Source organism: Panulirus ornatus, chromosome 5 (genome assembly GCF_036320965.1).
Source record: "Panulirus ornatus isolate Po-2019 chromosome 5, ASM3632096v1, whole genome shotgun sequence".
Lineage (NCBI taxonomy): Eukaryota > Metazoa > Arthropoda > Malacostraca > Decapoda > Palinuridae > Panulirus > Panulirus ornatus.
Genome location: NC_092228.1, coordinates 42,433,230 through 42,456,869, shown reverse-complemented (window position 1 = coordinate 42,456,869; position 23,640 = coordinate 42,433,230). Strand labels below are relative to the sequence as shown.

Below are 23,640 nucleotides of genomic sequence, written 5' to 3'. Positions count from 1 at the left end.
GTAAGTGGATTGTGTTAAGCATAATTCTAAGGAAGCTGAGAAAAAAATCGGTACTTTGACATTACTATGATATTACCAATGCTACCTGCCAGGGTATGTGGAGGGTCAGTGGCAGCTGCACTATGATGCAGTACTTCAGTGGCTGTTAAGTTTCACTCCAGTTGCCCAAGCAGCTTTCTTTTCTTTTAGCCTCATCCATGTGTGGGCTGCTGGCATTCACTACTCAAACATTCAAATATCACAATCTCACACATAATGATTAACAGTTAGCAGATCAGCATTTGACATATTTCACCAGATAATTCACTGAAGTCTTTTGCAGAGCTTTTTACAGTTATTAGATCAATTAGAACTTGATTCTATGCACTGACAGTATTTGATAGTGATTCAGCAGTTGACATGATAGATGGGTCAATTAGTTGAACTTGCTTAGGTCATCTGTATTTGCGTTAAGATTAGAAACAAATAACCCCAATTTTTGTGAACATTGTCTGGTCTCATTTTTACTCCCCACACCGTATTGAATAGAATTAATAGAATTTACGAATTGCCAGCAGTTGTGAACAAATGTTGTTAAACATTTTTTTCTTGTGTTACATGCAAATTGCAACTTGAGCTCTGCTGTAAATAGGGTTCATTGTGCATCAGTGTGCATTTGTGTTATAACTTTGTCACTTCTTGCCTTTTTTTTTATGTGAAATGAAAAAGTGTGCAATAAGTCATATCAGCAAGTAAGTGATTGATGGTAGTCATTTATCATGTTCATTTCATGGTTGGTTGAGGTACCAAACCATGGATTAGCGTGTGGGATTAGGCTTTGAATGGTAAACTGGTTTCAGTACCATGTACATGACAGTACGACACTGGATGTTGTAAGTGAGGCAGTTGTTTGTCTGTTTCTGACACTGTTGTGAAAATGGGAAAAGGTGAAAAAACAGGAAGAACTCCTATTTTGATTAGCCTGAACATGTCACATGTGATCCTTGGGTTAATCTTTGAGGTTAGGCATAATGATGGCCAAAGCCTATAGTGTGGCCTGTAGTTGCATGCTTGTGATTATCCAGGTGTCAATCTATATAAAGATTTTTTCTTATAGTTGTTAGAGATTATATATAAAGAATATGAAATTACAATATTTTAATTTCTTAGGTATTTTGTGCACAATGCAGCCAACATGCAGTTCCCCTGCCACATTTTGGAATATGGAAGGCTGTTCGTGTGTGTAATGTGTGCTTTTTGTACTACGTCACGTTTACCACAGAAACTACAACACCCTCTTCTTGACCCCACCACCAAATCATCGAAAATTTGCCTCGTCAGTACTGTCATATGCCCAGCCGTCTGTACAACAGGCATTATCACCAACACTTGTGTTACCACAGCCATAACCAAGAACGATGCTGATGTTGACAGCACCATGTCCAACAGCACTGCCTTTTTTGGCCATATGTAAGAATAACATTATAGTTATAGTTGCTGTCAGTGGAAACTTCCAATCGATCAGCCCCATCAGTAGGACCAATTGATGCCCAGATAGTTGATAATCTACATATATATATATAATACTAGCACAATTACTAACTAATTAAGAGCCTCATCCAAATGCCTTACTGTTTGACTGTTAATGTTACGAAAGTTGTCTTGCAGTTCGTTATGTAAAACAAATTATTATGTTATGCACAGTAAACAGGATATTGACATAGAAATAATTTAGTGGTAGTGGTTTGGTATATGACGTACTGTGCATTGGATTTCATGTAGTTAGTAACTTAGCCTTAAAACTGTTGTTAATGAGATGTTAGCGAGTCCCACTGGCTGGGTCACTGCCATGCAAACATGTTATTTGGGTTTGTAACTCAATAGTATCAAGACAATACATTGTTTGTTAGTTGTAAGCTCAGCTTACATATATATATATATTATATATATACATATATATATATGTATAATGAAATGACAAAAATTTAAGTGCACTTGTGTAAATTTTTTTAGGTTTTGTATATATTTCTTAAATGTTAAGGTGTCAGACTCCTGCCTATTATTGTTTTTGCCTTCATATTTTATTAAAGTAGAAGAAGCAAGAATATAGGAAGTAACAAGCAGCATTACAACCATCTAAGTAAAACCTCATTCAATAGTTGTACATTTTTGGCAGGTTTTCCTAGTCAAGTATCAGCTAAACTTACATTTTTGAAATATAGACCAAATTTCTCGAACATTGTTTTGTAAAATAGGATTATGCATGCTCATTCTGCTCCAGTGCATTTGAACAGGATTGATGGAACTAATATGAAGCTCTGAGAAAATTAGAATTGACCTCCATGCTGTGTAATGGGAAACAGCATATGTAAAATTGACAAGCTAAAAGGGTCTTGATTTAGCTGTGAATATAGTCAGTTTTTTTGATAATGCTTTCATTTAGAGATAAAGTAACCAGTTGATGTAGCAATTGAAAGGTCTCCTTTCTAGTTTCATTCCATCTGCAGTTTCTATTTTGCATGTCTTGTTGAAGGCTGGCTGGATCATGCATTTTAAGAGAATTGAAAACGAAAGAACAATCATAATTTTGTGAGACTGGCAGCGAGTCATTCATGACATGTACTTCGATCCTTCCAAAAATATTGCCAAGATTTCATTTTCTTCATTTTCGTTGGGTTGATTTTGCCTTGACTTATTATTAAGGATGCTTTTACAGTGGATGTAATAGCATGAGAAATGTTTAGAACTTTGCTGTTTCTTGTGATATGGAAGGAAATGTAGGAGGCATAACAACCAGATCTTATTTGTCTTTGCTGATGTCTTATACTTTAACAGTGTCTCCTCCTTGGCAGATTTTTAGCTCTGTTTTAGTCGGTTAGAAATCTGTCCTTGATAAGAAGTAGATGATGAAAAACCTGCTTCTCTTCTTTTTCATAGATCTGAAGATATAAGCATAATCAAGCTGATAGTAGTTGCATTGCTAGATAGTAGCTTGGTAATGCCTCTATAAGGACTTGATTTTGTTTTCGGTGAGCTCAAATGTTTTGAACCCATGTTCTGAGTGGAACTCAGTGATTGGGAGCCTAACTGTGATCCATCAGTCAGTTTAGAGTTCATATGACCATAATTTGGTATCTGACGAACATCTTTCTTTGTAACTATATCTGTAAACTCACTTGAAAGCTTAGTATATATGTATGTAAATGGTATGTAGTTAGATAATTACATATTTATATTGCATTGGAAGAGAGTTTTACACTCGTGGGGCCCCATCTCTTGAACACACACTATTGTACAACTTCCTCTGTGTGCACTCAGTGTTAACTATGTCCTCAGCTATTCTGTTCCATTCATCCACGACTCTTTTACTATAAAAATACTTCTCTGCATCGTTGTTTAGCAAGTTTTTTGCTTAATTTCAAGTGATTTCCTTTTGTTTCTTTATCCTTACATCTTTCACTCCCCACACAGTTTTCTCTTCCAGGTGGAGCAAATTTAATGCCTGTAGCCTTTCACTGGAACTTAACCCTCTTAATTCTGGTGCCTTCTGTATTTTTTTTTTTTTTTTTTGTACTTCTTAGGTGCAGTGATGGAACTTGAGAAACATAGTCTAGTTTTAGCTTTTAGTAGGAAATGAAGAGCTTGCTAAATATTTCCTTGTCCATGTACTTGAAAGCTGTTCTGATATATGGGTGTGAAGATTTATGGGCACATATGGATATATCTTTCATACTTGTTTGCCATTTCCTGTATGAGGTAGCACCAGGAACAAAGAAATAGCCTTCTTTCACTCCAATTCTTTAGCTGTTGTTAGATAAACCAAATATACAACCTCCTAGCAACAACCAGGCTCCACAAACTTTTCTGTGGGTTCCCATGGCTGCTTTATATGCTTTGGTTCAATCCGCTGACAGTACATCATCCCCTATATACCACATTGCTCCAGTTCATCCTCTGGCATATATAGATTATTTTGGTTCCTAAATAATCAAGGAATTTTGTTCAAAATTTCAAATGTTTGGAGCCCAATTATGTTATCCTAACAAACTGTTAACAAAATGTTGGTTCATTAGAGTTGGATTACTGAAGTCCAGCCACCTTTTTTGCTTTTTCATGTCTTTATTAGGGTAGCTAATGAGTGAAATGGCTTTGAAATAAAGATGAATTTTAATTTTCTAGAACATATCTTTGCTACAGTACTGGTTTCAGTACATAATTCATGACAGTTAAAGAAGTGATGTGTGAGAATAAGGCCATTGATCATGTTTTCCTGGTGTTACCTTGCTGTGATGTTTTCCTGGTGTTACCTTGCTGTGATGGGAAAGACAGTTAGGCATGAATTAAAAAAAGACTTTTAGTCATGGTTGGACCTCTCCCCTTCTTCAGCAAGAGCAATTATTTACAAGGCAACTCAAGTGATGAAGGCCTTCATGCTTAGTGATTAATTTTGTATTCTTTGTGTCGAGCATCGTTCATCCTTTTTTTGCTCCTCTCTCTTTTCCTCATTATCTTAGTTTGCATCGTCAGCCAACCTTGTATACATGCAGTCATGTTTTAGGCAACAAATGTATCCAAAATATCATCCCAAAGAAGGATCTAATTTTAATACAAAAATGCTTCCCATAATATGTTGGACAATATATTGCTTTCTTAAATTTGTTTTCAAGAGGTACTGTAGACATTAGCTAGTGATGAACTATTTGTATAATTGTGACAAAAGCATATGGCAGACTCAGAAGTAATCATAAGGCCTGCTGATTGTTATGTGCCCAGTTTTACAGTGCCAAAAACATTACAAGAAAATTTGAGTTTTAAGGATTACATGTGTCTTTTGCTACAGAGGAACAATGTAAAGGATGAAGCAGTATCAGATGTTTGGTTGTATTTGATTTTTTTTTCATTGTGTGCTGTGAGTTTCCAGAAAAGCACCAGCGGAGATGAAGCAGTTAAAACAGACTTTTATTCCGTTTTCGACATGTTTTTTTCATCATCCCCTATTCACAGTATTATGTTGGATAATGTCTCAATTTTGCATGCTGTATGTGCAGAATTGCAGAACATATTTCTTTATTTGATTTTTTTCTTTTTTGATCCAGAGAGATATAAGCAATCATAGGAACAGATCAGGTGATTGAACTTTTTCTCACATAAACAGAACTCCTTTCAGCACTTTTTGAAAGCTCTGAAAGAAATAGCATGTTCTTATATATCTGGTTTGAAATTCAGTCCACTATGCAGTAACTAGATATTTTTAAGTTATTCTGTATCATGCACTGTCATAAGGTGTTACTGTAAGATTATAATTTCTGTAACTATAAGATCTCTTATAATCCTGTGCAGTTATTATTTTCTTTTTTCTTTCAAACTGTTCGCCATTTCCCGCATTAGCGAGGTAGCGTTAAGAACAGAGGACTGGGCCTTTGAGGGAATACCCTCACCTGGCCCAATTCTCTGTTCCTTCTTTTGGAAAATTAAAAAAAAAAAAAAAAAAAAAAAACAAGAGGGGAGGATTTCCAGCCCCCCGCTCCCTCCCCTTTTAGTCGCCTTTTACGACACGCAGGGAATACGTGGGAAGTATTCTTTGTCCCCTATCCCCAGGGATATTATTATAGTAGTTTTTTGTAAGGTTAATTGGGCATAACATAACTGCTTGGTACTTGTATGACACTTATAGAACTTTTAGTAGTGTACCACCCTTGGGCCAGAGTTAAAGTTTTTGAAAGAAAGTTGGGTGAAGATGTTGGAAATAAATTGCCTGAGGACAGTGTATTGAGTGAAGCAGGTTGATTGTATACGAATGACTGGTAAATGGTGTATTGTGACTGAAAGAACTGATCAGGATGTCCTGAAATGGTTCAGATGTGGAAGGAATCGGTAAAAGAATGACTGATGAAGAAGATCCGTGTCAGAAATGAAGATGGGAAGGGGAAGGGAGGGACTGAGCTTGGGATGGATAGAATGACGAAGGCATGGAGGCCTGAACACTGAGAAGGATGCGGTGTGCATTTTTTAGAATGAATACATCGGTTTGATACATGGAGGGTGATTTGCCACCAGTGGGCTGAATCATGGCATATGAAGCTAATAGATAAACCATAGAATAGCCTATGGGATGGTAGATTCTCTTGTTGGTTCATTACGCATGACACCCAGACTAGATGTGTCCAAGGGAAGCTGTTGTTCATTTGTCCCTGATGTTATCTCACAAAGGCAAGAAAGGCAGTTGACTTTAAAAAGGAAACATGCACACTCATTTCCTTGAGAGATGTAGGGATAGAGCAACCAGAGGGCATAATATGAAACTAGTTTAAAAGTATGCAAAGAAATACTTGTTTAGCATAAGCATGGTCGCTGAATAGATTTGAATGACTGAGAGCATGGTTATTTCAGACAGCATACATCAGTTTAAAAGGTTGCATAATAGTGCAGATTATTCAAGAGATGGGGCCCCATGGATGTAAAACTCCTCCCTATATAGTAAAAATAGGTAATTACACAAACTCGTGCAAATGTCTTTCTTTTCCAAACGCCCATTTTCCAGGTATAGTCCAAATTTGCAGATAGTCATTAAATCACATCATACATATTAAAAGAATTCAGTTCTGTGCTGTATATAACATGTTCAAACCTATTTTAAGTTGAAATATGTTTATGTAATTGTAATACAGTGCCAAAAATTATAATGATATTGAAAAAATGTACAAGACACCTGCCCAATGGTGCCGAAAGTAGTGTCAAAAGCCATGGTGTTGGCTAGAATTGTTGACAGTTTAACTCAATGTGTGAAACTGCAGAATGTATCGAGTATACCAGCATTTTGATGGTACATATTTTGATTGGCTAATGAATACTTGTGTATAGTCAATTACTGCAGATCTTGTAATTAATCTTCATAGCCTTTGATACTTTCTTTGGGTGTTAGTTGGTCTTTGGCCGACATGTAGTAACATCATGGGCAAGAAGCCACCTTTGACAAGGTGGTATCATCAGCAGCAGATGGAAATGGGTGCAGTGTAGTTGAGGAAGGTCTTTTCCTGTAGGAGCCCACCATACCCTGCTTCAGTGTAGAGTGCAGGAACCCTGTAAAATAGATCATAGGGTTACATAAAAGGAAATATTTTCCATGTGTTGGATGTAGCATTTATTTTAAGTTGACTATTACCTGCAATAAAAAGTGAACTAGTTTTTATGCATACATAATGGTTTTGAGTTATATTATTTTATTATTTTACTTGTGTATATATATGTCACTTGTAAAGTTTTGAATAAGTAGTATATGATACTTTGTTATTATAAATACAGCATACAGAATTGTGCAATTTAAGTTAGTAATTCTTCTCGTACTTAGAATTGAGAATTAGTGCTCGTAATCAGTTGCAAGGTTTTCATGGTATGTACGTAGCTGCCAATCTCTTTTTTATCCCTGTAAGAGTTTTGTATGATTTTTTGAGTGAACATGAAAAGATTTCGGAGATGCCATATTTTTGAAACGTCTCGGTATCTCTCCAACAGTCTTATGTAATCCTTCGACGAAGTACTAATTGAGAGACATGTACTGTATATCCCTATTACAGTAGTTCCCAGCATTTGCTAAAACTACAGTGATGTGGCATATATTTAAGGAGATTTATTTGGTGTTGCTCGTCACATACTTGCTGCAGACTGTTCGGAAAAGAACTACAGTGTTTTGCTGTTTGGCATAACATGGAGGTTAGTACTGTTTTCCAGTTTCTCTGATTGGTACTGTGCAGACCAGTATTAGAAAGTAATGATTGAATTTGGGTTTTTTCTCTTTTTTTTAACGTATAGTATCTACCATTTGCTGATGAACAGTAGTTCATAGAATCTTACTAGCCCCTTATTTTTCCATTTTTTCAGTTCCCTTTTTCTTTATAAATAAAAGTTTGTACTTGAAGATAGTTTGTGTTCCCTAGTAAAATACAGTGATTTTGTCACAAAGTGTAAGTGTAATTGACAGCTGTGATGTATTTTTTGTGTTGTATTGCCTTTAGTTTTTAATTTTTTGTATTTTCAACATTTTATATGACATTCCAGTTATATTTGTCCCCTTCATGAGCAAAATGCCTTGTCAGCATTATTAGTGCTGTGTTTGGGTATTTTTCTATGTTCCCAGATGCTGCATTCTGTGCATTATTGCTGGTCACAGTATTAGAATCATAGGTACATCTGCTGCAGCTCATATTTTGTAATACATTGTGTACAGCACTTTCATAATGTCTTTTAATATTTCGTTTATATTTTTAGTAGGCTGTACATATGATTTTTAAAGAGAAATTGTATTATTTTTAAGTTCTATACATTCAATAGATGTAGAATAAAAAAAAGATTTTGTTCTTTATAGATTGACCAGGGATTCTTTGTACATCCAAAAAGCAAAATTTGAGCGAGCCATTTATGAATTATGCGATAGGATTAAATGTTGTGGCACTCGACTCAGAGTTACCCGTTTCTGGAGCAAACAGATCATTTATGTTATGATTGGTGCAGATTACTAACATACTATATCCATATATATAACTTAGATTAAAGCTTTAGTTTGGGTGTTGGTGTATGATAATGATAATAATTTGAGCATATTTGTGGTACTCCAGCCATGGTAACCATGTTTAATAGGGAAAGTGGAAAGAATTATTTTGATGTTATTTCATAGGTTTGTTTTTGTTTTTCTGGTGTTTATATATAGAATACTAAGTCAGTTCTTCATAAATGCAGAAAGTAACTTGCCATGTTCATAAAGCTCGTGTGCTTGCTTAGCAAATCTGTCAAATAAATAGGACACATCCCACAGCATAAATGCAAACCACATGTAGTTTGATGTCATGGGATACATGTTGGTAGTTACTGCATATCCGAATACAGAAGACATGCATATCTTTTCAAACATCACGGGATTGCGCATATGTTACGTAGGCATGTACTTTATAATGTACATATGATGGCATACTGTGCTGGCATAAAGACGTAAAAGTTTAAAATACCTTCCTAGTAATCTTTAACTGATTATTTTCTTTGGTGATGTATCTTCATCCTAGCCACGGACATGGCATGCAAGTGGAGTGGTACATTACCTCTGTAAGTCCCATGCTGGACCTAAAGACTCTGCACCATAAACGCCCCACAGTTTTACTTAAAGTTTAAAATTTTTTCATGTCAGTGGTGAGTAAAACTTTTCCATCTTATTCCCCTTACAAACAGCTTTATCAATTGTATACTTTGCCTTTTTTTTTTTTTCATATTATTCCTCTCACAAACAGCCTTTTCAGTTATATGCTTGCCTTTTCCTACATTAATTCACCATCAGATATGATTCATCTAAAAATGGTGAGGATTTGAACCCTTTTTAATTTGGTTTTATTTTGAATCGCGTTTATTCACATGTGAATATGAATTTCAGCGCAGTTTGTGTGTGAATGTCTTGAGAGCGTATGGACTTGTTTGCATGTAGGGTTGTGGGTATGTTTTATTACCTGTTTGTCATTACTCATTTGTGTGCATATATTTGTTTGGCGGTGGGTTTTGCAAATGTGCACAAGGTTATACATGTTTGCATTAAATACACCTGTACACATCCGTGTATTTAGAAACACTATACTTATTTGTATATGTACATATAATTGTGATTTTAAGTGGACATTACTTCTCTATTTGTGTACTTGTACTTAAATATGTGCACATTTAGTTTTGTATATGTGCATACTTTATATGTACACCTGCAGTCTCTTTATCTTTGCATATGGCTTTGTTTATACGTATATGCTGTTTGCATATACCTATCTGAATGTTTATATGTGTTGATTAGTACATTTGTCATACTTTTTTTGTGTTTACATACTTATGCAGTAAGTTTAGAAATAGCTGAAATAGAATGTCCATGATTTTTTATTTCTTCACTATTAGTTTTTATGAAGCCAATATCAGGTTCCATCATATTTCATTCTTAACTGACTCGGCCATGATGCCATGCAGGGGTTCAGCTTCTTGCTGATGATGAAATGTTTTGTGCGCTGTTCCTTATGTACTGCTTTGACAAGAGAAGGAAGTTATTGTATATACAGGATAGATGTGTTGGCTGTCTGTTTAGCTGCTAGGAAGTACAAAAGCAAACATGATGGACAACTGTAAATCAAGCAGTTATAAGCACAATTATCCTTTTCTCTCTACTTTCTCGTAAGTGTAATTTTGTTGGTATTCATATTTTTTACATAGTATACTGGAGTGCTCCTTGGTCTATGCAAATGTTATATGAGCATCTTGTATCAAATGAAGATCACTATACTGGAATGTATTTTCTTAGCCTTTTATAAACATTTTGATAAAGCTTATGTCTCATGGGTCAGAGTTCAGCTTAGCATTGCATAATGACCAAGGCAAATTTAACTTAGTTCAACCTCTGAGGGACCCCACACCAAGACTAGTTATGAATTGGAAATTTCTTAACTATTCCCTGTTAGTCAATGGTAGTCTTTTAATACAAAGAAAGATTAAGCCTCAAAGTGTGGGATAAATATGAATAATGCTCATGATGATGCACTTTTAGGTATGTTGAACTGACAGGGTAAGATGAGGAAGGAATGGAACACCTTGGAGGAATACTTATTAGCCTTCCTTAACTCCTATACTTGTTCACTGTTTCCTGATTTAGCGACATAACCCTAGAAACAGACAGAACAACAGCTTCTTTTGCTTACGTCCCCTCTCCAGCATTCATTTATGATGCAATGAAACCAGTACTGTCTATCCACAGCCATGCACCACAGAGCAATCCCATGCTCTTTCCTACCTGTTTCATATTCCCTGGCTCAGCCCATTGACTTCACATTGCCCAGCAATATGTGCTTGCACAGCCTTTTGGCAGCACGGTAGGAACAATTGATAGAAGTAGTAGGTAGGAACATTAGGAAATAGTTGATAGGAACTAGAGGTGCTCCTTATTATTGGCCTATTAAGGGTGAGGCTGTAAAGGCTACGAAGCAATACTGGAGTTCACCAGTTATGGAAACTTTTGCCTTGGTCACCCTCTTGGGGGAGTTTGCAAAGGAATGGACATCATTGACGTGGATAGTTAGGTAGTCTTTTGAACACTGAAGTACAGAACCCAAAAGATGAGAGAGAATTTATGAACCGAGTTTTTGTATGTAAACAAACACATTATGGAGAAATTTCTGAGGTAATATGGTTGAGAGAAGGCTACTACCGGCAGTGATGAAGTTTTTATTGGAAGAGTAAGGAATATATGCAAGTGGTTCCGAGTGTCAAGGGTATATGATGTCACCACGACTTTAATCTGTTCTAGGATAAGGGAGATAAGTATAAGGGCCTTGGGTGTACCTTGCATCAATGGCATAATTAGTTTTGAAATGCTTTTTTTTTGTGCGACATGGTGACACAAGGAATTCGGGTTTACCAGAATGGATTGAACTAAGAATAACATGATTAACTTTTCATAAAATGTTAATATAGAAAAAAGTGATTATTTTTGACATACTGGGTGGGCAATAAGAAAAATAATATTGTTAGATATTTATTTATGAAAGTCTTGGATCCTTTTAATTTTATTTATATATATATGTTGCGCTACCTCGCTAACGCGGGAAACAGCGACAAAGTATAATATGATATATATATATATATATATATATATATATATATATATATATATATATATATACACTCTTAATATTTACAGATATTTACAATATACATTTATGTATTATAACTCTAGAGTATTTAAAGAACCATAAACTTAAAAGTTCAAGAGATGTTTGTAACAACTGAACAGTACGGCATTGGATACATTTCAATGGGTAATGTTCGTGTTGCACCCTTTCCTTATAACATTGGAAGTACTGTGTAAGGGAATGTAGTAACATTACTATAACCCATTAAAAAGAAATTGATTTTGCAAGTGAATTTTAGTAAAAATAATTTGGAAAATATTTTTGTCATGTATTACAAATCTTGGTGGAAAATGATTTGATCATGCTTTCAAATCTTGGTAACCTTTTCATGATAAAGCATTTATGAGTTGTTAGCAGTTACAGACAATTGAACCAGTCGTTTCAGACACATGGAACCATTGATTATTCTTAGTATGTTTACTATGCAAAATACACACTTGCTAACCTCATTAATGAAATGGGCATTAATGATTGGTGTTACCTCATTCTGTCTGTTAGTGGATACGCTGAAAGTGAGAAGTCACCTTCATCAAGGCTGCATCATTGTCAGTGGATGAAAAGGAGCAGTCTTGTCAAGAAGCTTCTTGTTCCAAAGGAGTCCGTGATCTCCCAACTCTTAAATGACGTACAGCAGTGAAAGTGCAGGAGCCCAAGAAAGGAGTCTTGGAGTTGTATAAAAACAATGCATCGATGATTTTGATGCACTGGTGATTTTTCTTGTGGTACTGTTAACGGTATGTTTGACAGATTCTTGTTTTACCTTCAGTATGTGTGCATTAATAACTATATGTACATAACAGGATTGATTGACCTCAGACTCCCCAGGGAACACTTTGTTTGCAGTTTGTGAAAAAAAATCTGGTTAGGACTCCTTTCTTTTGTTCTTTAATTCTTTGGCACCAGATCATGTAATCTAAATTTGACTTTGTGGGGCTAAATACAAGTTCTTGTAGAAAAATCTTAGCTAACGTAATTTTTGTTGTTTTCATGTTCCAACAACATGGCCAATAAAACTAGATGTGTATATGCATCAGATAAAACAAGCAGTTGTTTTAGGATTACAAAGTAATTATTTTTTTTCACAATAGCTAAGGTATAGTAATAATGATACAATACAAACACATTCATCAGATGCAAAAAACAGTAATGTCAAGTAAGTGATAATGTACACAGTAAGTATATATTAGAAACAAACACAATAACAGATTTTTTTTTTCATCACAACCCTTAGTAGCCTAAGATAATGTCTTATGAATTATCAAATATGTTGACATAATGTGGGACATTCAACAACAGTATATACAGCATATCTTTTCAACGAAGTGATGGATAACAGAACAAGGATACCATAGAAACTATACTGATAGTCCACAAAAAAGACTAAAATATGTCATTTTTTTTTTGTCATGGAAAATAAGCACCACTCACAATCGGTAAAGGTATGACTGGCCTAAAATTGTGATTTTACAAAGTAAAATAATACTGTACATTATTAAATATATCTATGAAGTTATTGAAACTGTAGTAAGCTTTAAGCTGCAGCACAAAGTGAGAGAACACATATTTTGATATATATAGCACTTGCAGACTTAGAGAAAGTACGTGGATATGTCCATTGATATTTGATTGCCTGTAATGGTGACATAATTTGGGAGTAGGTTTGGTAGACCTTAATGTCACTTAAATCTTTTTGATGTGGAATGTGAAAAGATTAAGAAGTGCTTACACTACTAGTGTAGGGGCCCTTCATTCTTAGCACAGTAGACATAAGAACATACGTAAATTAAGTATGAGGCTTGATCTAACACGTGTAAATTGGAGTAAAGTGAAACATAAGGGACATAGGGAGAGAAAAAAAAAGGCAGCAATTGTATTGCCTCCTCAAATATAAAACTTCCAAAGAAATCTTCAAACATTAGTAATGCAAAGTTTGATATACGTATACACAGCCTCTTCACCACATGTCTTTTCACTCTGTCTCTGCATATAATAGAAACTGAAAAATAGAGGAAGATCCTATATAAATTTTGAAGCTATCACAAGTGTAGAAACTACAAAACTTCAAGTCACTTTGTGCGTTTGCTTATTGGCATGCTGTTTCTAAAGGTTACTTATAAACTTATTTACAACTATTTCACATGCAGTACTCTCTTTGTTTGCGAGAATTTTGTACAATTTACATAAACACTTTTGACTAACCAGTAAGTAATATTGTTTACTTTATATTGACAACGCTCCTGTCTGAGATCTGTTTGAAGTTGATTAGACTGTATTGTGTTGTACTGTGATTAAAGAAGGGAATTTTATATCAAAAGAATAATGATTACAGTTTCAGAATTAACTTCCACTTTGGAGTACCTCCTATAGATATGTTAATAGTATATGAAAAGAACAATGATTACAATTTTAGAAGTAACTTTCACTTTGGAGTACTTCCTATAGATATGTTAATACACCATCAGTAGTATGTGCTTAGAGTAGGCTGTCACTGTGGCTGACTCTGTTAGAACAACAATACTTGGTTATTATAAAGGAGTATCTTATTCACATGTGAGTATCATGCTCGGTGGTAATTCACCCATAAACTTGTATAATCTTTTCAAGCATAACTTACAATTATTGCACATATCTTGCCGTGAGAGTCCACAAACACAGCAAGAAAACCGACTCTCTTTGCGACACACTCGCTCACAAACTATATTTGTGAAATATCTAAAGAGTATTTAAAAGGCACCCAAATGATATCATAAATACTTCTAAGTCCATAGCTTACTCAGCACTTACTTACCAATAACGTCACTCACAGGAAGTGTAAAACCTGTCATTTTATTGTACCCCACATTATCTAAAGAAACTGAGCTTCAGATCCAAGGCAGTTAACAGTGCCACTTGCTCAAGACACTCATATCTATGTGTCTTGTGATATGCAAATTACATGAAGGATACTTTCTTTAATTCTTTTCTTCACTCTTTGCTATGTCGTCCACTACAGATGCACCAATACTCACATCCTCTGAAGAGGTCTGCTGATACTTCCGTCATGTTAAGCTACTGTAGTGTGGACGTTTAGAAGCACTGCGTTGAAGAAGACTTGCAGCTCAAGGTACTGGGATACAATATACTGTAGGTCAGACTACAATTCTGGGTGACAGTCTCATACTTTGGGTAAGTGCATTGTCTGTTTTCCTGTTTACGATGTAGGAGGCTTTCTCCAACGATGTTCAGCCCATTCATGAGCATAAACTGAGCAAACAGGTACAATTAGCACTGGCAACAAATCCCGAAGAAAGTCCTTCTTCCAGTAATCAGCACATCAACGCACTCTTTAGCCACTGAAAATTAAGATGTCGTATGATTTGCACCATCAGCATTGCAAGATAAAGAAAATATTAGATTACTTGTATGATATAAACAAAGCATAGAATATTTGTCAGCTAATGTATAAAGTGAATGAAATAAAATTTTGAAATGAACCTTATCCTACTTCACTGTATGGTAGCCAATGCAGAACTTCTTTCAAACTCCAAAGTTCTGGCATGTCTTTCTCCTGCATATTTCAATTTAAATTTTCTCAAGTACTTCCTCATTTGATATTTTTCTTATACAGAAATGTCATCATTTGAGTATCTACTCACACACACACACACTTGCTCATTATGAATTGCTTTAGTTTCCTCTCTTCCTTTTGGTACCTCAATATGCTCTGTCTATTTGTCTATATCTCTGATGCCATTCTCTCCAGGAACTCCCTTCAATGGAGTAGTCTGAGATAAAGGGTCTCCACTTATCCCTCCTCTTACATGCTTCCATTATGTACACCATTCCTTGCATTCTTCCACCATTTTACCCTCCGCACCCCCCTTTGCCTAGTTTTCCTTTCATTTCTTTTAACCATCCATGTATATGTTAAAAAAGCCTCGGTGTCATCCCATAGCCCTGCCTCAGACCTGCATGTATACTGAAACTTTTGCTCGACTCTCCATCCGCTCTTACATGTGCATTTCCTCTTTTATTTAAGGTTTTCACACCATCCATCAGTTGTCCCCTTATCACATATGCTCATATAGCCATTTATTAAGCCATACTTTTGAAAGCTTACATTAGTTCAGAATTTTTTTTTTTACTTTCTCAACCACTTCCTTCATAATGTTAGCATCCTTTCCATTATTAATTCATTATCATCATGTATCAGACTGTGATGAAATCATACCCAATATATCTACACACTTTTATTCTATGTGGTTTTCTCTGCTGTGCAGGAATGTAGCTCGCACTGAAGTATCCTCATCGTACACTTGTCCTGAGATGCTTTTACAGATTCCAGCACCAAAACATTTATCTCGCATACACATTTGCTGTTCTTATACTTAGTTTCCTCATTTTTCCATTCCTTTCATTAATGCATCCATTCTCCCCCCAAAAATATATATATACAAGACCCCAGTATTCTCAAATAGGGCTGACGTACCTCACCCATGGAGAACTTGATAGTACCATTCTGAAGTGGGTCTCTTTTCTCAAAGATATCTGAAATAGGACAATAAGTGAGACAAAAAAGACTAACCATGCGATAACTTAGATTAGTTTTAGTGTTACTAGGTGAAATAATGTTTATGCTTTAATAAGTATCAATTATAAGTATTAAAACTTTCTTGTAATGAACGTAAACTGAAACGTATCAGCTGAGGGTTAATCTGATTTAGGCTCCATTTGAAGAATATTACCTCATACCTGTTACTTTCACCTTTCTTAACTTAGATACTTACTGAAAGCTACTGAAAGATGAAGGATAGCACTAACGAAGTCCCCGAACCTCAGAGTCCCGTCTTTCCTCATGTAGCGCAGCACTAGTATTGACACGATCTCAGTGTTGAGTTGAAACCCTGGAAATCAAACAAGTGGAAAGTTAAGAAACATTACAGCAACAATTATGGGTAAGCCATATCTGATCATCTCATGAAAATAGGACTATGAAGTAGGCAGGAAAAACTAAATCATTATTTGAAATGGCTAAAATTGATATACCATAGAGAAAACCTCGTTTGATATTAATATACAGGAAAAATGGCTAATAATAATTATTATTTTTGGGACAGAGGACAGCAGTCGAAGAAATAATGTTTGTGGAATTTTCAAATTTTCGCGGCATTTTGGAGCCGCCGCCATCTTGAAGAGCGGGGAATGTAAACAGAGCCTGACTAGCATGGAGGCGGAGCCGCTGTCTTATTATCACCCATAACAAGAGCCATTTAATGATGACACGAGGTAAGATGTCTAACGAGAGGTAGATAATTAACGAGGTAATTGGTAGAATGAGTAATGGCGCGAAATAATGAGAGGTTTGGTGAGGTAGAGACATGTGTTAACACAGGTCTGGGGGCGGGTAGACGGCTCAGGTAGACGATACGATAAAGGGAAGAAAGTGAATAACTTAACAAAAAAAGGCGGTGAATAACTTGAGTAAATGAATAACTTGAAGAAATGTGGTGAATAACTTGAGTAAATGACGAATAACTTAAAAGATGCGGTGAATTACTTGAATGAATGACTAATAACTTGAAATGCGGTGAATAACTTGAATAAGTGACGAATAACTTGAAGAAATGCGGTGAATAACTTGAGTAAATGAATAACTCGAAAAAAATGACGAATAACTTAAAAAGGCGGGGAATAACTTGAAAAAATGACGAAAAACTTCAAAAAAGGTTGTGAATAACTTGAATAAAATGAAGAATAACGAAATGTGAATAACTTGAAAAAATGACGAATAACTTAAAAAGGCGGGGAATAACCTGAAAAAATGACGAATAACTTCATAAAAGGCTGTGAATAACTTGAATAAAATGAAGAATAACAAAATGTGAATAACTTGAAAAAATGACGATTAACTTAAAAAAGGCAGTGAATAACTTGAAAAACTGGCAAATAGCTTAAAAAATGCGGTGAATAATCTATAAATGCGGTGAATAACTTGAAATAATATAACTTGACGCGAGTTAACTGATAGGGAACAGAGCACAAGGGGAGAGATAATTAACCTGTCATTAAATAATGAAAAATATGTCATTAACTGAATAAATGAATAAAAAACATAGAATAATAGAAAATATTTCATTAACTGAATAAATGAATAAAAAGAGAAAAAAGATATTTAAAGTGTAATACTAACCCACATCTTCAAGGGCGTCTCTGAGCCTCTCAGCTTTAAGGATGCCCGTCCGTTCCTTAGTGTGGCTTTTGAAAGCATTTTGCCAGAACTTCAGACTGACCATCAGGTCCTTGAAGTCTGAGAAACGCAGGCGACCTGTAGAGGAACTCTGGGTGCCATAGTTAAAGAAACGTACTTAAATAATTTTTTTTAAAAATAGGCGTAAATCTTTTTTTTTTTGGGGGGGGGTGCTTTATATGCTTTGAATATTATGGGTTAAAGAAACGTACTTAAGTTTTTTAACTTTTTTTTAATAGGTGTAAAAAATTTTTTGTGGGGAGGGGGGGTTGTTTTATCTGCTTTAAATATTATGGGTTAAAGAAACGTACTTAAATCATTTAACTTTTTTAAAATAGGCGTAAAAATTTTTTGGGGGGCTTCATCTGCTTTAAATATTATGGGTTAAAGAAACGTATTTAAATCATTTAACTTTTTTGATAGGCGTAAATTTTTTTTTGGGGGTGTGGTTTTATCTGCTTTAGATATTATGGGTTAAAAAAAACGTACTTAAATCATTTAACTTTTTTGATAGGCGTAAAAAATTTTTTTGGGGGGGTGGTTTTATCTGCTTTAAATATTATGGGTTTAAGAGGGTGATAATGTTCTGTACTGGAGCTTTTTAAGGTGACATTCGTGAATTGGCAATATGTACGAATGATATATGTGTTTGTGCATATATGTATGGCATAGTGCAGTGAGAGAGGAGTAAATGAGGTAATTAGAGGAGATAATTGTTTCATTAGTTTAATTAAGACGTAATTAGGAGATAATTGTGCTTCATTAGTGTAATTAAGACGTGCAAATATGTATGGCATAGTGCAATGAGAGAGGAGTAAATGAGGTAATTAAAGGAGATAATTGTCTTAAAGTAGTGTAATTAAGATGTGTGTGAGTCTGGTAGTTTAAGATGAGTTGATCTAATTGCAATGGCAGAAGGGTATAAGAGTACAAAGGCGTACAAGATAATATGTAAAGAAAGATTTGTGACATAGAGCGAGAGACAAGTGGTTTGAAAAGGCATGTAAATGTAAGATGGAGAACTTCCAAATTAAACTGAAAGTCTAAAATAACCACATTAGTTGCACAACAGTTGTGCGTTCACAAAGATGAGGTGGTTAATGATCCACTAAGGAGAGGTGGTTAATGATTCACTATGGATGGAGAGGTGGTTAATGATCCGCTATGGAGAGGTGCTTAATGATCCACTGCGGAGAGATGCTCAATGAGCCACTACAGAGAGGTGGTTAATGATCCACTATGGAGAGATGGTTAATGATCCACTACGGAGAGGTGGTTAATGATCCACTACGGAGAGGTAGTTAATGATCCGCTCTGGAGAGGTGGTTAATGATCCACTATGGAAAAAACTTAAAAAGAACAGTGATGGAGGTGAATTCAGATGACAAGTTAATTTTGATGGATGACTAAAATGCATGGGTAGGAGACAGGCCAAGTATGGAACTGCTGGTGAACAACCCCACAGAGTCTTTGAAGGTGAAACATACCATGAAGTTGAAAATGTCAAGTTACACGTAAAACTAGAATTCTTTGGATGAATCGTGGAATGGATCATTAAACCGCTGTAAAATTATTTACACCTTAGAATCTTGGCTTCATCAGGAGCTTACTGATAAGATCAAACCGTGTAAGCAGAAGGTACTTTGCATGTGTGATAGCCAGACTGACCTAAGTCCTCAACATATTGGGTGTTGCGACTATGTCTCGCATTAGAAATTGCATCGATGTTCAGTGCTCCAAGTTATTTCTATAGTATACTATGTGCTCTTTCTGTTACTATAAGAATAGCGATGACAGAACCTTCTCAAAATATTTATGAAAATTACTATTCTCTGTGTCGGTAATAATCAAATGCTATTAAGAGGTGCGACAAAAGGATACATCAAGTGCAAGGACGACTTGTCTGCAGATGTCTAGGCTGGCACAACTCTTGATATAATCTGTGAAAAGAAAATAACATTAGTAAAGACAAGAACCAACTATTGTACAACATTCTTGAAATACAAACACAAATAATTCAGGAATTTTATGATGGAAAGGATTTCAGACTTAAAAGTTTTTAAAGTGAATGGAGGTTCTTATCATCTGCAGTAACTTGTGAAGTATGTATATTTTTGGTAAAATTTTAGGCATTGAGGTTTATTTTAATATACCTAACAGACACTTACAGAATGCCCCAGACAGAAGAGTAAATTATGTTTTTAGAATATAGTATATGTTCATAATGCTGTCACCTTGATACAGTTCACATAATGACTAACTTTTAGTGTCAGTCATTGTCAGTCTTAGACTAGTTCTGTTAACTCAAATCCTCATTGTTCAACATAGACTGAAACATATTTTCATCCTTTATTCAATGTAAGAAGTGTAGCAAGTTTGGCTTACACTAAATGGGCTCAACCTCTGTATTCCATAAACATAAGTCACATTTGGGACAGCCAAAATTACCGTTGGGTAAGCAAGCCTCAAGGAGCTCGTGAAGCTCAAAGGCGTTGACAGTGCGATGTTCATCAGCAACCTGGAGGAAAACGGCTTCATACTGCTGTAGGCTCTTGCCATCCACAGACCCACGAGCCTTTAAAAGAGCTGGCTTTACTAGAGACGGTGATGTGTCAACCAACCTGACAAGAGAATAGAGAGAGAATAAGCTTGAAAAATTATTCCACCATTATATCATGCTTAGACAATATGATGATTTAAAATGTTAGACTTTAAAACTTTTATAAATAACTTTCGTACTAGTAATTTTGGACTTATCGTTATTTCAGAAAGTATAGAGCCTGGAAATTATTGCTAATTATATGCATACATCTTTCATAACAAATATGCAATTATTTGAAGGAGTCAACTTTGTATCAACAAGAGTAAAACTTTACAAACTAGACTGGGGTTCCATCTTAGTGGGTAAGCCAAGCTATTAATAGTATGTTTCACCGTGTTTTTGAAATTATTCTCATTCTGTTCAAGATCCTAAGAAAAATTCTTTGTGAAGAAGAATCCTCAGGGGAAACTAAGTGAAAATATCATCTCCACCAGTGGAAACCTGCATTTATCTGGTGATTTTGGGTATCCACTCCAATCACTTACTTAAGTTTGAGGGGCTTTGATGAAAAGACCCTTAGTGTGAAAGATGATTCCTGGCCAGGTTCAAAGGTAGTGGGCAGCAAGATATATCCTCCTTGCTCCAACTGCACTCTCTCACTGACCTACATACACCAATACTGCATTAATATGTATCCTAGAATGACACGAAAATAAATCCTATTCCATGTAAGACAGATTCTTTTTACTATGAGTATATAATATCAAAGCAACCTTAATCCCATGTCTGTAAAAAGGAAATGATTACCCTGTACTGTTATTTTTACAGGTATGTCGGATCCAGGAGCGACATGATGTCACTGGACTGAGCCAGAGCACATATAAAGCGGCCAGCAGAAACCATGGAAAGGTCTGTAGGGCCTGGTTTGTATATAGGGGGCTGTGATTTCAGTGCATTCCACATGACAGAGAGAACGAATGTGAGTGAATGAGGCCTTTGTCAGTTTCTGGTGCTAGCTTCCTAATGCTGGGAAACAGCAAACAAGTATGAAAAGTAAATATATGTATTTCCTCGTGCTCTAGAATCATAGGTCAAGGGTATGGTGGGGTGAGTGTAGGGCAGTTGAGTGTTCAATGTCTTTAGTGTGTTGCGTCCTGGGCATGAAGGGCCTGTGATGTGTTGAATCGGTGTTTTAAGGTTGAAGACTGTTTAATGTCTGCAGAATCATTATAGTGTGAATGAAATTTGTTAGTGTGGCCCTTGCTGGAGATGAAGGGATCTGCAAGTATATGTTGCTGAAATCTAATGCACGAGCAACATTATTTTTTAAAGAGCATGGAGGTTTGTAAATGATTATGAAATGGCTAGGACTGAAGGAACAAGGAACAATGCTGTTGTATAGACCTGGATTGCAAGTACGTTGAATGGCATTGCATTAGAAAAATTTTTCTTTTGTTGTGCAACTGTTCAGTTTCTGGCTGCTAAGCATCCAGATATTGTTTTGTCTTATGTGGTTTGTAGTTTTCTTATGTTTGCTTTTGAAAGGGTTGGTGAACTGGCAGGTGAGGCATAACATAGGTTGGATTGGATTAACTGTTTGCAAATGATACAGAGGGAAACTTTTTCCTGTTTCGTTGAATGGAAATGGATGTATCTAAAATTGACTCACAAATTTCCGAAGCACAGTAGTACTAAGTATTTTATAGGAATATGTTTCCTCATTCATTAATAACAAATGATTAAAAGAAATTTTGCATGGTTTATAGACAAACTTTAAATAAGTTGAGAATTTAATAACTCACTTGTCTGCTGTTTGTGTACTGTGAATTGACAAGGGATTTATTCTTTTTGAAGAAAGCTTTACTGATGGAATCAAGTCCGTTCTTGGAGAGAGGATATGCTGTGAAACCAATTACCTGAAAAAGAAAATAGAAATATATATTTATTAGTTTTTAAATCTGAAAATGTTAAACTGTGGGAAATAATTGATATCTGGAAATTCCTATTGTGACATAAATGTCGATCTTCTGAGTCACAGGGAGATTGAACAACAATACTCCGTCATGTTGATAACTGTGACAATGCATATACTGACATTAGATATTTCCTTCAACTATTTTTCTCCCTTTGCATCTGACAAAGCAAGTAACCAACTGAATTTAGTTCAATAAACATTTTTGAAATTAGTATACCATGATAATTATAACATACAGATTGATAAGTCAGCTAAAGACATAGCTTTTTATCCAACGCGTAAAATTATAAGAACCTGATGTCACCTTTGGTTCCATAACAGAGTGCTGATTGAGAGAGATGACAACCTCTTCCATGTCACTTAAAATTAGGTGTAGTTGTGGATTGATGTGGAAGGTATCTGTCGAAGGAAGATTGGTATTATGCTATCTATCGCCTTTTATACAACTGTGATTTGATTGCAAACATTTATAGTAAATCACTGATTAAGGGGTAATATTCTTGAACTGAACCATTTACAGACAATGTAAGACGAACAATAAATTACGAGTATTTACCTAGTATTTAGTTCCCAACTTACCTGGGTTGTTCCTGCAACCCCCAGCTGTTACGCCTCTCTGCCAGGCTCCCTGATATACCCGGGATGTCCAAGGAGTTTTATGCCTAAGAGAGGGCTCATCCCTTGATGTTTCCCCATCTAAGTGGATCACTTCAAGTTGGGAAAATGTCCGTAAGAAATCACTGTAAGCCATCCTGCAAAACAGAGTATGCCCGTCATCTTCAGGAACCTGTCATAGTTTACTTGAATATTGAACTAGTATATGTATATTTTGCCAGGTGTGAATTCTTGGTATTATTCTAGAATGTAACTTGGCAATTTAGCAAAGCTGTTATCAATTTTGTCGAGAAAAACAGTTCAGTGATAACATCCTGGCAAAAGTTAAAAAAACACTCCTTACCAAAACTCTCCATCAGGCATGTATTTGAGATTGAGTCTCTCCTTTTCATGTGGTGGTACCTCATCCCATTCTGGTGCCGACCTGCCCCATGCCCCAAGATACTCGACACTTGTTCCGAGTGGGGTTCTTAGCCTAACTAGTGTCACTTGCTCTCCACTGTAACGTTCAACCTGCATGGGAATGATAATGAAAACGAGGCGTGATTTACTTTTACTTTCAGCAGTTGATGAGAAGTTAGAATAAGTAGTGAATACTGAATTT

The 23,640-nt window shown here is 35.6% G+C and overlaps 2 protein-coding genes and 1 long non-coding RNA gene across 4 annotated transcripts in view; 2 read left to right on the top strand and 1 right to left on the bottom strand.

Moving 5' to 3' along the window:
* Positions 1-10,281, top strand: part of LOC139748733 (lateral signaling target protein 2 homolog) — a 53,326-nt gene extending 43,045 nt beyond the window's left edge. For both annotated transcript variants that reach the window (XM_071662129.1, XM_071662128.1), the window contains exon 12: positions 1,150-10,281. In XM_071662129.1, the coding sequence (XP_071518230.1) occupies positions 1,150-1,284 (135 nt within the window). In that variant the 3' untranslated portion in view covers positions 1,285-10,281. The remainder of the gene's footprint in view (positions 1-1,149) is intronic.
* Positions 5,443-23,640, bottom strand: part of CalpC (calpain C) — a 95,323-nt gene continuing 77,125 nt past the window's right edge. The window contains exons 7-17 of the mRNA XM_071662130.1: positions 23,380-23,549; positions 23,001-23,173; positions 22,726-22,820; positions 22,249-22,362; positions 20,992-21,110; positions 20,353-20,525; positions 19,786-19,844; positions 17,848-17,995; positions 16,445-16,561; positions 16,147-16,205; positions 5,443-15,010 (exon numbers count right to left, since the gene is read on the bottom strand). Coding sequence (XP_071518231.1) covers positions 14,984-15,010; positions 16,147-16,205; positions 16,445-16,561; positions 17,848-17,995; positions 19,786-19,844; positions 20,353-20,525; positions 20,992-21,110; positions 22,249-22,362; positions 22,726-22,820; positions 23,001-23,173; positions 23,380-23,549 — 1,254 coding nt within the window. The 3' untranslated portion in view covers positions 5,443-14,983. The remainder of the gene's footprint in view (positions 15,011-16,146; positions 16,206-16,444; positions 16,562-17,847; positions 17,996-19,785; positions 19,845-20,352; positions 20,526-20,991; positions 21,111-22,248; positions 22,363-22,725; positions 22,821-23,000; positions 23,174-23,379; positions 23,550-23,640) is intronic.
* LOC139748737 (uncharacterized) overlaps positions 16,667-23,640 on the top strand; it is an 89,206-nt gene continuing 82,232 nt past the window's right edge. The window contains exon 1 of the long non-coding RNA XR_011712815.1: positions 16,667-16,943. This is a non-coding gene — a long non-coding RNA (uncharacterized lncRNA). The remainder of the gene's footprint in view (positions 16,944-23,640) is intronic.